At 33.4% G+C, this 17,566-nt stretch overlaps 2 protein-coding genes across 2 annotated transcripts; one reads left to right on the forward strand and one right to left on the reverse strand.

Annotated features, from left to right (window-relative positions):
- Nucleotides 1-104: 104 nt before the first annotated feature.
- LOC140056354 (phosphorylase b kinase regulatory subunit beta-like) lies at nucleotides 105-11,725 on the forward strand. The gene is made up of 22 exons (XM_072101701.1): nucleotides 105-236; nucleotides 1,301-1,433; nucleotides 1,823-1,922; nucleotides 2,523-2,684; nucleotides 3,099-3,235; nucleotides 3,604-3,763; nucleotides 4,351-4,548; nucleotides 4,842-4,977; nucleotides 5,336-5,482; nucleotides 5,669-5,772; nucleotides 5,917-6,063; nucleotides 6,193-6,381; nucleotides 6,491-6,573; nucleotides 6,935-7,084; nucleotides 7,485-7,605; nucleotides 7,721-7,996; nucleotides 8,448-8,650; nucleotides 9,018-9,072; nucleotides 9,207-9,357; nucleotides 9,765-9,934; nucleotides 10,409-10,483; nucleotides 11,063-11,725. The coding sequence occupies exons 1-22, from the start codon at nucleotides 170-172 to the stop codon at nucleotides 11,249-11,251; spliced, it is 3,153 nt and encodes a 1,050-aa protein (XP_071957802.1). The 5' UTR covers nucleotides 105-169; the 3' UTR covers nucleotides 11,252-11,725.
- Nucleotides 11,715-17,436, reverse strand: LOC140056355 (lysosomal protective protein-like). The gene is made up of 9 exons (XM_072101702.1): nucleotides 17,202-17,436; nucleotides 16,859-16,970; nucleotides 16,355-16,492; nucleotides 15,726-15,884; nucleotides 15,530-15,621; nucleotides 15,155-15,242; nucleotides 13,983-14,147; nucleotides 13,725-13,882; nucleotides 11,715-13,167 (listed from the first exon to the last, which is right to left on the reverse strand). The coding sequence occupies exons 1-9, from the start codon at nucleotides 17,378-17,380 to the stop codon at nucleotides 12,834-12,836; spliced, it is 1,425 nt and encodes a 474-aa protein (XP_071957803.1). The 5' UTR covers nucleotides 17,381-17,436; the 3' UTR covers nucleotides 11,715-12,833.
- Between the last annotated feature and the right edge of the window lie 130 nt (nucleotides 17,437-17,566).

The raw sequence follows: 17,566 nt of genomic DNA on the forward strand, positions 1-17,566 counted from the left end.
TGCTTTGTAATACTAATGAATATGCATATGGGCAGTCAAGCGCAGAAAGGTAGTCAAGTGGAACAGCAATCAAAACAACAGTTCAGTTTCAGTTCAGCAGCTCTCCTCCCAGCAGGCCTAGCCACTGGCCTAGCCAGCTAGCTTTGCCCTATGTTTGTTGCAATTAACAATGAACAAAATGGAAAATGATTCGTATTCAGAGCTTGTGAAACGACTCAATGATTATTATCATATGAGTAAGGACCTAAATAAACTATAATAATATAATTAATAATGATAAATAACTAGCTAGGCCTAACTAGCTAAAAGGCTACTACTACTAGGCCTACTAGTACTACTACTACTACTACTACTCTACTAGTAGTAGGGCCTAAGTTAGCCTATATAAATTTAATTTTTAGTACTGTAGGTCTACCTCCAAGGCCTAGATATTATCAATATTAGTACTAGCCTAGGCCTAGTAGTATTAAGAATAGCTTTATATACTGTATTCTTAAATTTATTGGATTTAGGTGACATGAAATCGGTTCTGCTAACCTTATATACGCTTTTGATATCGGTCGTGTTTGACGCTGGTTGCGATAGAATTAACTTATGGTGTCTATTATTGTATGCAGCGCTGCTAGATACACTTTTAATTATATTGGTCGTGTTAGAAGCAGCAGCTGGTCGCGATAAAATCCACTTCTGGTATATTGTTGGTACAGTACTGTATACACTTTTGATTGTACCAGTTGTGTTTGACAGTCTTCTTGAATAATACTGTATATTGAAGTTAAAGTTACTCATCCTTGTTATCAATAGAAAATTCATTTTCTTCTGCATTAATAATCATAAATATTGCCATAAATTGCAATTATTATAAATAGCAATTATATATTGTATTTTTTTATAAATTAAAAGTGAAAAACTAAATCATAATCATATGATTAAGTAACGTTAAAATGAGAAATCAAAGTGAAGAAAATATCATGCAAAAGCGATTTTCTAATCTTCATTGTCACATAATCAAGGCAATCTAACAACAGGACACTGAACGCCTTGCCAAGATAGGAACTCTTACAATCTTTTGATCTTATGTCTGGCTGCTACAAATACCAACAGTACTGTACTGTGGCGTGTTGTGTCTGTTGTGGCGTGGAACTGATCGTGTTGCAGCCACATATAAACCATTTGATCTCCCGTCCTGTTGTTAGATTGCCTTTGGATAATAAGTATGATAAGCAGTTATCACAAAATTTATTCATTCATCATACAATTTCTCATTTGTTAATTGATAAAATGTTACATTGTTTTGCAGTTAAGAATCAAATATTGCATTACCAATGTCCTACCATTGGAATGTTTCCGTCAGACAGCGATGGGGAGGAGATCAAAGTGAGAGACAGTGTCTACTGTGCTGCTGCTATCTGGGCATTGGCACTTGCTTACAGGTAAAGATAATTACTGTATAAATCAACTTAATGGCAGATTAAATTTGAACTGTAAGTGAGGCAGTTTGGCCCAGTGTGTTAGACATTGCACTACTGATTGTGAGTTTAAATCCAACACTCATCACATTGCTTGTATCCTTAGACAAAACACTTTACTTGCTTGCCTCTATCCACTAACGGGCATTGATTACTACTGTAGCTGCATTGCACATGCATCGTAGACATGGTTTATAGTTTTACAAAAAACTAAACATCTTTACATTCAAATTATGCTATATCTCCTTTTAATTTAACTGTTACTTTTTTGTAATAAGTACTTCAAAAGTACAATTATCTACTCTGAAGTATACGTGCAAGGTCGTTAAATTTCAGTCATGTTTATTTTTCAGGAATATTGACAATGATCAGGGAAGAACATATGAACTTGAACAAAGTGCTGTAAAATGTATGAGAGGCATTTTGTATTGCTATCTCAGACAAGCTGATAAGGTAAAATTAACTGATATACAGGGGTCCCAAGTCTACCGCTACTCGCGGTAGTCTACCGCTTTTAGTACCCATCTACCGCGCTACCGCTATCTCGACGTTTTCTACCGCATTTTGATTTTTTTAACGCATTTTCAAATTTCAAAAAGAAGTAGAAGCCCTAGGCTAGGCGGCCTAGGCCTGTGCCTAAAGAAATACATAGTGAATGAAAATTAAATTTGAACTCGTCACCAGGACGAGTTAGGTGATCCATGTAAATGCTATACAACATGCACTTTAAAATATGTGCACAGAATTTGAGTGTATAGAAAAAAAATAGCAATAGGCTCTTTTATTTGTCTACAATTATGCATGGAGAAATAAGTTAAACATTTCTCCAAGAATTGGTCCATTTGATTGTCTTCAACAGAATCCTAATTTAGGATAAATGACTTTCGTAAACACTATTAAGTTAATCCTATCTGAGTCATGATCCAACCACCTAATTGATTGTCATCAAATGTCATACCAGGCCAGCTATGTTGATTAATATACCATATTAGAGTTCAGTCAAACCTCTCTAAAGATCACTTTATTATTAATTTTACTTTATGTTAATTTTAGGTAGAAAAATTCAAGAAAGACCAGAATGAGAGTAGTGCCCTTCATTCTAAATTCTTACCTGGAACTGGTAACCCCCTCACGGGTCGTCATAGACATCTTCAGATCGATGCTGTATCACTATTTCTGCTGTACCTTGTTCAAATGATTTCATCTGGTCTACAGGTATAATATTTTATTTTGAACTTTGGAAATTTTTGGGGTGGCAATTATTCTGATGGGTCTGAAAAGTAAGTTAATTTACTGTACTGTATTAACATCTGCAGTCCTCTTTGATGTTACACATACATGTACACCAACTTTCATTTTCTCTAAGCTTCCACCAAACAGCACTCTATCATCCACAACAACAGCTGAGGTGGACCAGTACACAGGAGTAACCTGCCTACTCTTTTAAAAGATGCACTGAGTTCTAAGCCACTGGATCTCAAGTGTACACTGGAGATCCAGTGTACACAATACCTCCAGTTTTAAGTCATATCAGATCTCCTCTGCTACTTGACTTGACATCAAATTAGTATGGTTGTGCAACTCAAATTCAAAACTTACATTTATGAAGAAAGTATATTTGACCCCTAGATTATTTATAGCATGGATGAAGTTGCATTTATACAGAATCTTGTGTACTATGTTGAGAGAGCCTACAGAACACCAGACTATGGAATGTGGGAGAGAGGCAGCAAATACAATACTGGCAAATGTGAACTACATGCTAGGTTGGACAAATCAGTTTATCTTTATATTTTAATTATATCTACAATTAAAATTATTTATTAAATTTAATTACTAAGTATTGTTAGGCGCTCTGTTCTTTGTAGGGTGCCATATAAAAACTTGTATAGAATAGAATAGAAAATATCATAAGAAGCCTAAACTAGACCTAAATTTTCTGAAAATGTTATTGTTTTTATATTGAATTTTATATTATTTACTTTATTATGCTTTTAGACCACTTAATCAGTTTTATGCAATAATATACTGTACCACTGCCTATGTAACTTGCTCTTGAAATTGAAATACTTTTCGCTTGTACCAATTTTGTATTATTTCTAACAATATTAAAGTAACTTTGTTCAATCCACAGTTCTGTTGGTATGGCAAAAGCAGCATTGGAGTCTATCAATGGTTTCAATTTATTTGGCAAGGAGGGCACAACATGGTCTGTTATGTACGTTGATGTCGACGCCCACTTTCGAAACCGAACCATTATGGAAAGTCTCTTGCCGAGAGAAAGCTCGTCAAAGGTCATTTAAGTTCATTCTTATTGTTCAATGAAGCCTAGCAGCTTCTTTGCATTGACCTGATGTTGCTGACGAGATTCGAACCCGGAATCTTATAAATTTTAAAGTTATCATATTGTAAAACTTGCATTCAAGCTGACCTCATTTGCAAACAATTTGGGATTTAGATTTTATTAAAATTTAAAGATGTACTGTCCCCCTGAAAAAATACTTCTTAAAAACGTTTTTGTTGAATATCCCATTTTAATAGCTATTTATTTTGACTAAAAATATTATTTATTTTGTCAATGTAAGTGAAAAGTCAAGTGAAAACATTAGTTGGGTTTTTTTTTCTATGGAAGTGATTTCCTTTATTAAAACTACAAAATGGCCTATCAAAGTCTGATTTGATTAATCTTCATTTTCCATGTTCTTGGGGGACAATGCATCTTTATATTATTTTTTTCGCAATTATTCTCAAATGTACTTAGTATAAAGTACAAATTACGTCAGAGTAGGGCAAAACTTAACTCTCTGACGCAAAGCTACTCCACAGTAGTTAAATACAATTACAAATATCTAAATAGTTATTGGTTTTATTTTTGAAACAGAACACTGATGCATCCTTGCTACCAATGCTAAGCTTTCCATCCTTTGCTATCGATAATCAACAATTATGTGCACGAACAAAGGAAAAACTGCTTCGCAAGTTAGAAGGAAAGTACGGTATGAAGCGGTTTCTACGAGATGGTTATAGCTGTGTACTTGAGGACAAGAACCGACGATATTACAGACCAGCTGAAATTAAGGTACAATAATGATTGATTTGAAGCCATTTGTGAAGAGCAATCTACATATTAAGATTTTGTAATTTTTATCCTCATTTTTGCAGTATTCATTTAAGCATTTTTAATCACGGTTTTACGTTTCTATGAGAATAAAATACATGAATGTTATATATGAAATAATAAACAGTTACTCAAAAACCATGGTAATATTTTGACCCATTCGCTATATAATATATTTATTTGTAACTATTTAATCACATAAATATATTAAATATAGAGATAATTAGAACCTCCTTTGTATTCATATTTTTCAGTTATTTGATGGAATTGAGAGTGAATGGCCAATGTTCTATGCGTACATGGTAATTGATGGGGTTGCTAAGGGTAACAACGATCAAGTTGAAGAGTACTATGAGAAGATGTTGTCAAGTTGCATACAAACAGAAGATGGTAAACAAACCGATATTTGTGTAATAATAGCAAGGAACTTCCGATTTGCGACGACCGACGACCAAACTATATTGTGTTAGTTCATTGTGCTCATGTGGATTTATTAGGATGTGTGTCCTCCCTCCAAACATATACATAAGACATCAATAACAAAGAGGAAATCAGGATAATCTATAGTGTTGGTTGACTTTTAAGGTGGTAGCATTGGTGGTTGCTGGGATGATGTTAATGATAGTTGTTATTATGATGATACTGATTGTTGCTGATTTTGAAAATTATGGTAGTGAGTTTGATTATAACAGTTGTGGTACCTTTAAGATGCAAGCTTAGAAATATGCTTTTTTTTTTGTTTTTTCAGGACTTTTAATGCCAAAATGCTACAATGTCCCCAGAAATTATGTAGACAGGGAAAAAGCAGAACCTGGTAGTCAGATACGCTGTACAAATGATAATAAAAGTATTTTTCTTTGGGGGCAGTCTATTTTTATCATCGCTCAACTTTTAAGTAAGTTTAGTTTGTTTTTCAAAAGCGGGGTTTATATAGTATATGTGTATTTACTTTATATGTGATGTGCCCATATATGGACATGATGTCATATCACTACCATATTTGGGCACATCACACTTTTTTTGTCAAGCAAGTTTGATAGTGATAACAGAGCTTTAAAATAATTAATTTGATGGTTTGCAGAAGACAAGCTGTTAGAGATGGATCAACTTGACCCCATAGGTCGTTACCATAGTAAAGCAACTGTGCGTAAACAAAAACATAACACAAGATATTCAGCATTTGAGGTATGTATGATTAGGTTTCATTTTAGCATCATCGTTGAAAATCTTGATCGTGTTCCAATGTTACCCATGCATACAGTATTATACTCCAAGAAAGGACATTTAATATGTTGACATAATTTAAATTTATTCTGGCTCTTATCACAGGGTACACCAGAAGATATGACAGTACAGATGGTGTTCATTGCAGAGAGCAAAAGACTTCAGGCCACCCTAGCTACCTATGGTATAGTCACACAGACGCCCACACAAGTTGAACCCATAGAGATTTGGCCCCCTAGTGAACTGGTTAAGGTAAATACACCAAGAAATTTATGTTTTCATTTGTTAATCTATGTACAAAATATCTCCAAAAGTTGTTAGAATTATCCCTTTTGCTGTCTAGTTTTTATATTTTTCTTAACGATGTTTCCTTGCATCTAGGTCTATACTTTGTTAGGATGCAATGAGAAGCTAGGCCTCACTGGGAGACCGCTACGGCCTGTTGGAAGCCTGGGAACATCCAAGATATATAGATTCCTAGGCCGTACAATCCTATGTTATCCATTGACATTTGACCGCACAGACTTCTACATGTCTGAAGATATATCTATGCTGGTGGATGATATTAAGGTAAGAATGTATAATTGCTCTGATACTAGTAATCCAAAAAACTTTACAACTTTACTTTACTAAAATGTTGTTGTTTGGTGTTTTTTTTATAACATTCTACTACTTTTAGAGCCAAGTTGCAATTGTACGCAATAGTTGGAAGATGTCTGGTCGACCTACTTTTTGTGTTCTAATACGAGAAGACCATTTCAGGTATGTACAATTTCAGTTTGTTTAAAAGAACAGACAGGGGAACGATTCGTCCCATGTTATATGCGTCAGATGCCATGAGCACTAAACTCTATGTGACAAAAACAAGTGATGTGCCTACAGTATATATGGACATAATGATGTCATATCACTACCATATTTAAGCATATCACTGCCGAATTTGGGCACATCAAACTTTTTTGTCAAACTAGTTTGATAGTGTAGACAGAGCTTTACTCAATCCCTGTTAACTAAGTTTCGTTCTTAAATATGGTATTAGAGAATTTATTTTTATTTCTGAAATGTTCTGTTTGTAAATTGAATGAACTGTAATAAAATTAAATGTTTTCTTTATTTCTTGCAGAGGATCTCATAAACCTGAGATGCTAGACATGTTAGTAATGTTTAAACGGGGTGGATACGATGGAGTACGTGTGCGCGTAGATCGTTTACAAACCCTTCTTGCTTCATCGTTTATTGAACATTTAGATTGCCAGGTTCCTCTTAGTATAGAGTAAGTAAAAAATAGTATGTATCATTCTATAAAAAAAAGCATTTAAACATACAGTAAAATTCATTGTTGTATATATAGTATTAAAAAGTTTATAAGTTATGTAAGTTAACTCGGAGTTGTGTAGCCGAGTGTTGAAGACACTTGGCTGTCATACAGAGAGTCCCGGGTTCAAATTCCGACAACTCCCAGTCTACTTAGCTGTAAATGAGTACCTGGTTGAAAATTCTACAGATGATAAGGCAGCATGAAAAGGAACTGGCCACCCTACTACATAATGCAGAGGCTTAGTACAATGAGCTCCTAACAGCTCATTCCCTATGCTTAGAAATATGTGCAGGACTTATTTTACTTTTTAAGTTAACTAAAGTTATAAAAATGGTCATAACTTTTACTGTTTTAGAAGCAGTCTTGATTTTAAGCCACTTCAAGAATTGAATGTTAGCCAGCTGCCTCTGAAGTCTGAGGAAACCATGGAAGCACCAGTGGAAGCTGAGGAAGAAAACCAAGACTTGGATACTCAAGTAAGTATTTACTTGTTTCAAATTGTTTGAACAATAAGACTATTTTTTGTAATTGTTATATACAGAATAGCTAGTTAGTTTATCAAATTTCTAAAAAGTTTGATTCATTTTTTAGGAGCTTGATCACAAATCAACATTTGAACTCGATGAAGAACTCGAGAAGAAACAAAGCAGTTACTGGCAGAGTACTTACCTTGCGTTGTTAATGAAAAGAGAGGGGCCGAATCATATGACTCGGTTTGGAACTGTAGGTAGTCGATTAGATACAATCTACCAAAAGGCTGGCATGCAGAAAGATTGGTATATAGTGCGATTGTGTGCAAGCCATTTACGCAAAGTGCGTGACTCGTTAGCCCCTTCTATAACTTCGATGCTCGTCAGGGGCAAACAGGTAACGATGGCAAATTTAATTTTTGAACTGCTTATTTGCTTAATTATTACATCTCATATGCAGCAAACAAGATAACTAACAAAAATATGTATTTGGTTAGTCACAGAGTATGGGCAGCTCTTAAGCTCTGTGTTTACACTCTACACTATATGTGACAAAAAAATATGATGTGCCCATATATGGATGCAATGATTTCATATCACTACCATATTTGGGCATACATTTTTGGATAAACTAGTTTAATAGTGTAGACAATGTTTTTATAATACAGTAGTTTACATCATTTGAATTAATTGTAATTCATTATTCCTTATAAGTCTGCATAGAATGCCACAAAGTATTCGTTGCCACAGTGGGCTTTACGAAAGAATAAGTATCACTGCCACATAATTCACCTTTACAATATTGAATTTTTTTAAGCATATAATATAATACTAATTTCTTATTGTAGGTCACTATTGGTGTATTTGGTCATGATGAAGCCGTTATATCCAAACCCCTCCCACCAACAGAGATTGCATCAATACTTTACAGTAAGTGCCTGGTAAACAATGTATGTGAACCTGTGTTACAACAAGAAGTCATCTACCTACTGGGTAAACTCATCACTAATAAACCGCACCTTTTTGACGGCATTTTGAAGATACGCGTTGGGTAGGCGTTTTTGATTACCTTTAATGCTCTTTCATATACAGTATACCATGGGTATACTTAGAAAAGTTGCCAAGGATTATCATAAGCAAAATTATCATCTCCATAAAGTTGGCAGGAAAAATATATATGCACAGGAGTTCTGTTTAAACAAATGCTTAAAATTTGTTTTTGTCGTGACAAAAATTCAGCTTCTTCTGTCCACAACAACAGGGACTGAAGTGAACCAGTACACTGAGATAACTCCTACTGTTCCGAAAGATGTACTGTGTTCTTTAAAATACATAGGATTGGGTATACTGTACATGACCTCCGGCTTTAAGTCCTTATCTGAGATAATAAGTCATGTGTTCGTATAATCTTTTAATAGATGGATCGTGCAGGCCATGCAGACAGAGTATGCCATAGTAAATGGATCCTCAAAGGTAAATTACCTTCATTTTTTTCAGAAAAAAGTCGAATAATTAAATTTTAAAAGAACAAAAAAAATTTAATCTAGCTTTTTTTTTGTGGATATAAATGTACATTATAATGATAGAATGAATGTGTTTTCTTGTAGAACATTTATACTCTATCACCAAGTCAAATCAAGGATGAACTTCATAACATTCTTAGTGCTAACATGCTAAATCTTCGTAATCGAACTTGGCTACAACGAAGGAAGTTAAACGGTGCCCTCAATCGCACACCTCCAAATTTTTACGATAGAGGTACACAAATTGTTTATTGATCTGTACAATTTTAAACATTTCCTTAATTGCTAATCATATAATAAATACAAATAATAATAATAATAATATATAAAGCTTTAACAACAACAGCGTGCAACATTTGTTGGCCCCCTTGTGTATTTTTGTCAATTTTTATACCATTTTACTGTTTTTAATGAATTAATTAGTAGTTTTTTTTAATATATTTACAAGTGCATATCCATACTATAATTAGTAATTTAAAGATAATTCTTCAACCATATATTTTTGATATCTAATTAGTAAATTTGTTTTTGTGCAATTGTTATTGTGTTATGTAAATCCCAAGCAATTCAGTTTCTTTTCTGTGATTAGTTGTATATAAAAATAAATAAATAAATAAATAAAAGGTCTTGATTTTTCACCAGTTCTAGATATTTTGGCCCGTACACCTAAAGGTATTACAATGGCAGGAAGCCATCTTCCTCAGCAACCGACCTTATCCGACATGACCATCACTGACCTGAACTTTGCCCTCCGAATTGAAGAAATGCTTAGTAGAATCAAACATCCAGAGTATAGACAAATTATTGTGGAGGTAATTTTGTTGAAAAATTTATCAGTTTAAAATAAAACTAAAGCTCTGTCTACATTATCAATATTTATGTGATGTGCCCATATATGGACACGATGACATATTTCTACCACATTTGGGCATATCACACTTTTTTTTGTCAAACTAGTTTGGTATGATAAGTAATAAAAGTGGCACTATAACTGTATATACTTGCTTACCAATACAAGGTCCAAGGTTTAAATCGTGTCTCTGTACTATGATTGTTCATCACTGCCAATATAACATTACACAAATTTAGCCTCGTAACAGAAGAAAAGCATACTGTCATTTAGTTCTTGTGTTATACCATGGAGGTATAAAAAATATACCTCCATGGTTATACTTGTCAAATATATGCTTAAATATACCAGGAGTTTTTGATTTAAATACGCAAGTTTACACTTTTATTTATGGAAGGAAAGCTATAATGAAAATCTCCTTATTTCTGTCTATTAGCTTCTGACGGTGATATCAACCATTTTAAAACGAAATCCAGAACTTGAATTCAGTGAAAAAGTTGACATGGATGCGGTAAGTACATCTTAGTCCGTCTTTTATTTTTTCATCCCAGTCACTTATAGGTTCCACATCTTTCAACTATATCTAAATCAAAATTGGTAGCTATATTTTTCAATCATTTACCTTGACTGCAAAAGCACAGTGTGAATTCAGCAGCTAGGAGATTGATTTTAGAAGATGAGTTACATTAAAATTTGTCGCTATTTCGCTGTTTAAAAATGTATTATTGTATTACTTTGCAATTTAGTAGCTTCTGTTTGATTGCCATTGGCAATGAAATGAAAAATGTGAATGAAAATATTTTCTAGGTAAAATGTTTACACTCTTTACATACTCTCAAACTTGCCAATTGTGTCCAAGTGGTTTATGACTTTAAATTCAAACATTTGATTGACTGGCCTATGGCAATTATACAGTGTCTTTAAGTTTGAAGATGAATTTTGAGCTTTGATTAGAAATATAATTGAAAATACAGTATAGATTCCCCCCCCCCCCCCCGCCAAAAAAAATGATATAAATAATTACAATTTAAAAACATGAAAAAATAACTATAAATATAAGTATCATATTGTAATTATTGTTATTATTCAGATCATCAACGATGCTCTCAATGAGTTTCAAAAAGATCAACAAACGTCTGAAAGTAAGCCAGAGGCTTTTTACAACACCCCAACACTCGGTGTCAATGGTACCACGAGCTACATGTCTAAAGTAGTAGTTAAGGTGTTACTTAATGGCTGTATAGATAGCCATCAAAGTGACCTCTGCACTGTTAGCTGAGTGAGGCTTTAAGCCTAAAGATTACAAACTGAGGTAGTGTTTCAAACTTGGCAATGATCAGATTTAGTAATAACTCCAAGAAACGTTTTTTACTCAAATCTAAGAAGACAAAATGTATTGCTTAAGATGGCAATAACCAGTTTGATTAGATAAAGCTAACAAATTACATTCAGCCATAGAAGAAAAGATAAATGCCAGATCTGCTATTTAATGTATCATAAGAATGTTTATAATGTTTGTTATTACCATTTTTCCTCCATGTTATGACACTGTCGCAACTTCTCCCAGAAGGTTGAACTGTTATCTTCTCACATAATATAATTCCGTAATCATCGACCGATACATTTTCAGTAGAAATAATGATGAAATTGATAAATATTTGCGGTGGTGAACCAAAATGAATTAGTAAATATTGGAAGTGCAATTATTAAATGTTATTGGAGAAGAAAACAGACATGACTACTTAATGTTTCTTACAAATTTATTCTATTATAACCGATATGAAATAAATGTCATTTATTTGTGTATAAACATTTTAAAACCTTTTCTGTACTACAATATTGTTTTCTTGGTGCTAAAAGTGCCCAAATTGTAAAAGACATTTTCCAAACAATATCTAATACAATATCTCAGTACATATAAATCAAGGTTTTTATTACTTTTAATATTTCCACACTGAAATAAAATGTGTAATAAATAATTCATTCCACCTTCCTCATTGAACTTAAAGGCCAGGTGCGGGCAAAAAATTTCTATTGATCATACATTCCAATAATTATCGATCTATAGTTTCCCCTATGTTTCATAATTTTTGGGATTTTATTTTTGTTACACGAGCTTGTTGAAAATAAGCCCTTTCTTATCAGTGGGGGGATAGTTCAAATTACACAGTAAAATCTCTATTCTTTTGTACACAAATTTTGTAAATAGAGAAGCAATTTAAAAAGCTATGAAAAATAAATGGTGTGGTAAAAAATGTTATCAGATGACTAAATATAGGTAATATAACTTGAATATTACATTTCTGATATTTTTATTCAACTTCAGATTTTTATTTTCATGCTATAGCAAAAATTATCCACCGTATATCCACAATCTTTTTTCACCGTCTAGGGAGTCACCAGACATGTTATTACATTAGGTTAACTACCTAACTACTGAAAAAAAGTCTTCCTGGTTTTTATGGAAGAATTTTGCCAAATTTTGTATTTGACCATATTAAGGGAAATTCATGTTTTTTCGTCTCGATTTCTGTTACAAATATTTGATATGAATTATCCAAATATTATATTTAAAATTCATGCCTGTACCTGAGCTTTAAACTGAGGATTGAACAACCTTGTTGAATCCACTTCCATGATTCTTTACCAAGATTAAATTCTACTCCAAAATTTAGCAGTTGAGTATAAAGAATAGTTTAAATATAAAATACACCAAAAAACCCAATGGAATATACTATGCAGCAAATGTATGTATAGGCCTACTAAACACCACTAAAATGAACACAGACAGATTCAATATTGTAATACTTGTTGAAAGAATCAGAATATTTAGAATTCGACCATGTACATTTTGTATCTATTTATTGCGGTTTATTTAACAAAAAGTTTGAAAACATCTGATAAGCTTGCGCAGGTTTATATTGTGGTACCATGTGACCAGATGCCTTCACCGTCATGTACGTGATGTTCTCAAACTCCTTTACAAATCCGGCAACTTGGTTGTTGTACGTCCAGTCACGGTATGCGACCTTCACAGGTTGACCCAGATTCTCGACGAACCACTCGCCGCCGAGGAAGTTACACTCCATGTCTGTGTCACCGTGGTAAATCAGGCTTCGGTAGCTTCGCAGGAGTTTCTGAAATTGTGGGGTCATGTCTTTGTAGTTTCTCACATAATTATCAGAAACTGCATCACTGGAAAAAAAGTTATTTAAATATTTCATATGGCAATTAGATTGTATGTAATATTAACTTAAGTCACCGACCTGTTTTGTTGTGAATATGAATGATAACAGAAAAGGAATTAAGATATTTGGAAGGAGGTTTATGTGAGATCTAGAATCATGGCATACCATAATGGATTCATATATTTATATTGCACTTATATATGATAACCATCTCAAAGTACAGTGGACAAGATGTAATACACATACAACAAATATCTAAGTGTCCATTCACTTGTCCTGCCACCAAACGTTGCTCATTTATATATCCACAACTGAGTTGGACCAGTACACTGGGGTAATTCCCTATTGTTCCAGAAGATGCACATGAGCCAGTGTACAGTCGACCTCCAGTTTAAGTCCTTATCCAAGTTCAACCAAAAGAACTATGGTCAAGGAGAGACATCAACCTGTGACAATGTCTTGTGGATTATGCTCATTTTCTTTATGGACAAAATGGATAGAAAAAGCTCTTTTAAGACAATTTAATGTCTGAACCAAACCATTATAATTAAGCTGTCAACTCACCTACAGGTTGCCCAATTTGTAGTAGCTGTAACATGAATTGCCTTTTGCACAGTTGCCGTATTTAAGTACGCTGTCATGGCCGTGGAATTTACACAGTCCAAACTCCCGACCTTCTGGCCTCCCAATCGTGGTGCTGGACTAACTTTGGGTTGCTTTCTCTATAAAGTTAAAAAAAATGCAAATTATTTGCTATGCTGGATGAAGACTAGGTGGACGACCTTTAAAGACGAAAAGTTATACATGCAGTGCAGTACGTACTATTTCCTCTCGAATTTGTTTCCATTTTGATTTATACTCCGGATATATACCATTCATGTTTGTTATGTACTGGTGTAGGTGGGGTGGAATTCCCTTGTAACAATCTTGGTACAAGGCGTATGGATTCAATCCTTGCTTATACACTAATGAATTAGCTTGATCAACCTTGAAAAAGAAAAAGAAATTTACAATTATTTCAATAATATAAAAGCAGCCATGGTTTTGTTTACAATTTGTATACAGTACAAACCCTCCTTTGGAGCCCCCCCCCCCCCCCACTCTCTCAGTCTCTATTTTTGGAAACCCCTATTAAAGGTACACTTTTTTGGGTCCTAATGGACTGTATTTGTGTAATCACAGGACAATCCTTATTAATGGTATCCAAAAAAGTGTCTCTTTAATAGGTGTGTCCCCCAAACTGTAGTGTTAAAGAACTATTAGGTTATTAAAGCTCAGGTACAGGCATGAATTTTAAATACAATATCTGGTTAATTGTACATAAACCAAATATTAGTAACAGAAATCAATACGAAAAAACATGAATTTCCCTTAATATGGCCAAATACAAAATTTTGCAAAATTCTGCCATAAAAACCAGGAAGACTTTTTTCAGTAGTTAGGTAGTTTATAACCTAATGTAATAACATGTCTGGTGACTCCCTAGAAGGTGAAAAAAGATGGTGGATATACGGTGGATAATTTTTGCTATAGCATGAATATAAAAATCTGAAGTTGATTAAAAATACCAGGAATGTAAAATTCAAGTTATATTACCTATATTTAGTCATCTGATAACATTTTTTACCACACCGTTTATTTTTCATAGCTTTTCAAAATGCCTCTCTATTTACAAAATTTGTGTACAAAAGAATAGAGATTTTACTGTGTAATTTGAACTATCCCCCCCACTGATAAGAAAGTGCTTATTTTCAACAAGCTCATGTAACACAAATAAAATCGCAAAAATTATGAAACATAGGGGAAACTATAGATCGATAATTATTGGAATGTATGATCAATAGAAATTTTTTGCCCACACCTGGCCTTTAAAATGGCATATTCAACAAAGAATTATTTAATCAGGGGGAACAATACCTCCTTAAAACATATACTACAAATTGTTTGTTTTATGGTTAAGTATACCTTGAATAGTGGTATCCCAAATTACTTACCCTCACTTTGCAGTTTTCATTAGTTGATTGATAAAAAGTACAGTCATCACCATCGTTACAGCAATACTGAAGCATTTCTTCCCACATTCTTATATTACAAATTTAACAAATTTTTTATATATTCAGAGTGCAAAAAATATGTGTGGAAAGGTGATATACTGTGTATGTTATGTAACTAAACTGAACTAAATATAACCTAAATTCCTGTCATTTGGTTGGATGATTGTGAGTCACATGGCATTCAATCACAGTAGAACCCCCATTATTAATGGGACAACTTCATCTTTCACCTCATGAAATTATTTATACTATTCCACTCATAAACAATCATTATTTGTATACTATATGTACTGTTCACATGAAATAGCTACTTACTTTGCACTGATGACTCCATGCCAGAATGCATAGTACATAAGAGAATTGGTGTTTAGAGAATAATTTACCAATGGATTTCCAATCATAAAACCCTACAAAACAAAAGCAAAGTGAGAAAGGCTTAAAAAAAAAAAAGATGTACCATGTTTGGCATAATATTAATACATGTCTTAATTATTCTAGTATTGCAATCTACCTGCATATTAATAGTGGCATTTCCTTCCAGTATTTTGACTGCTAATGTTGGTGTATAAATGCCACAATAACTCTCACCAGTCAAATAGAATGGGTTTGCTTTGAGGTTGGGGTACTTAACAAAGAAATTCTGCACTGCAAGATAATTGTCCTGTGCAACCTACAAGAGAAACATTTATGTTGTAATTGTAATAATCATTTGAACGTTTGTTACTTTTCCTCCTTTGCTGAGGGAAGGTTCCTCAAAACATGCCTCTTTGACAACAAGAAATTATGTCATTTTAACTCTTATTCTATTTATCCGGTTACTTTTCCTTCATTTTATTGCTGAATATGTAGCGCTCTCAACATTAGACTCCCCCCCCTCCCCCCTCCCCAAACTTTGGATTAATGGTATTTAATAATGTATATTTTTTAGATTTCTCATCCATTTCTATTTCCTTAATTCATTTTTTCCATTCCTTCTTTATTTTGTCCCCTTTTTTTTATTTTCTTTGCTATCTATTTCCTCTGGTATGATTTCTTTTCATCTTCTTGTTATGTGAGAGTTCTCCGAAATATCACTTTCTACAATATTTTATTTGGCTTCTACTCTTCCAAACCAACCTATATAGTACTGTATATACTTACTTCTTCGTCACTAGTATTGGGTACAGATGATGCCGAGTATGAAAATCCAACTCCTGCTGGTGATTCTAAGAAAACCATGTTTGCAATTTTATTCCAACGGTATGGATTCAGAGCCAATGTTTTGCCATCATTGCTAGGCTGCAGAAAAGATGATGATAAACATGAAAATAAGAATGTATTTTATTATCTTTTCTGTGTTTGATAAATGTAAATATATTTTTTAAATACAGTTTAATATTTGAATATTACGTCAAAATTAATTTGGTTTATAGGTAATTTAATTTTAACATCCAGCTGTTTAATTGACAATTAAATGACTATAAAATGCAATACTGCATTATCTTTTTATTTTTTGCTGTGTTTACCAATTAGTTGACTGATTATTGACAGCCTTTATCATTTTTTCCATATATTTTGTTTAATACAGTATTTATTCTTCTATTAATAAATGAAAAAATTTATTTTGGTCAAAGAAAGTTATAATATAATATTATATTAATTTACTAGAAACGGTCCATTTTCTGAAAAGAAACCGATTAGAGAGCTGCATCCTGGTCCGCCATTCATCCAAAAAACAACCGGGTCCTTCGCTGGATTACTTTCAGATTCAACAAACCTATACATCAAAACAAAAGCAATAAAAAAAAACAATCTAGGCCTACATCATGTAATTTCTTCACCTCAGAATTGTTAGCTCAAAATATATAAATAGGATAGGCCTAAAACCCCAGGCCAGGCAATTGGTATAATATTTTTCTAGAGCTAGACTAGAGGCTCTAGTTCAACATACTTTATCCACCCCCGTGCCGTACGTGCATAGTAGCATAGGCCTAGGTAGTCTACATACCAGTAGTGAAATCGTCTGGTCCCTGTTGCATTCAAATACCCCGAATACTGCTTAAATGTGATCAGTTTTGGAGAAATTCCTGGTAAAGATGTTACTTCATCTGTATTTGCTTCCGAACATACCAACGATACGAAAATAAAAGGAGTGAAAACGGACAACCAAAGCTGCAATACCCCCATCTTTTTAGCAATGGTCTGTTTCTTCTTGTAGTTTCCGGGGTTTTGTTTTGTTTAAACGCGAGTCATGTGATGGACCAAGAAAAGTGCACCACGTGATGCTTAAAATGCTCCCTCGACGGATTATTCCATTATTTCGAAAGGTGTTCATATTTCTTTTAATCTGATTATTTATTTGAAACCATATTT

This window comes from Antedon mediterranea, chromosome 8, assembly GCF_964355755.1.
Source record: "Antedon mediterranea chromosome 8, ecAntMedi1.1, whole genome shotgun sequence".
Lineage (NCBI taxonomy): Eukaryota > Metazoa > Echinodermata > Crinoidea > Comatulida > Antedonidae > Antedon > Antedon mediterranea.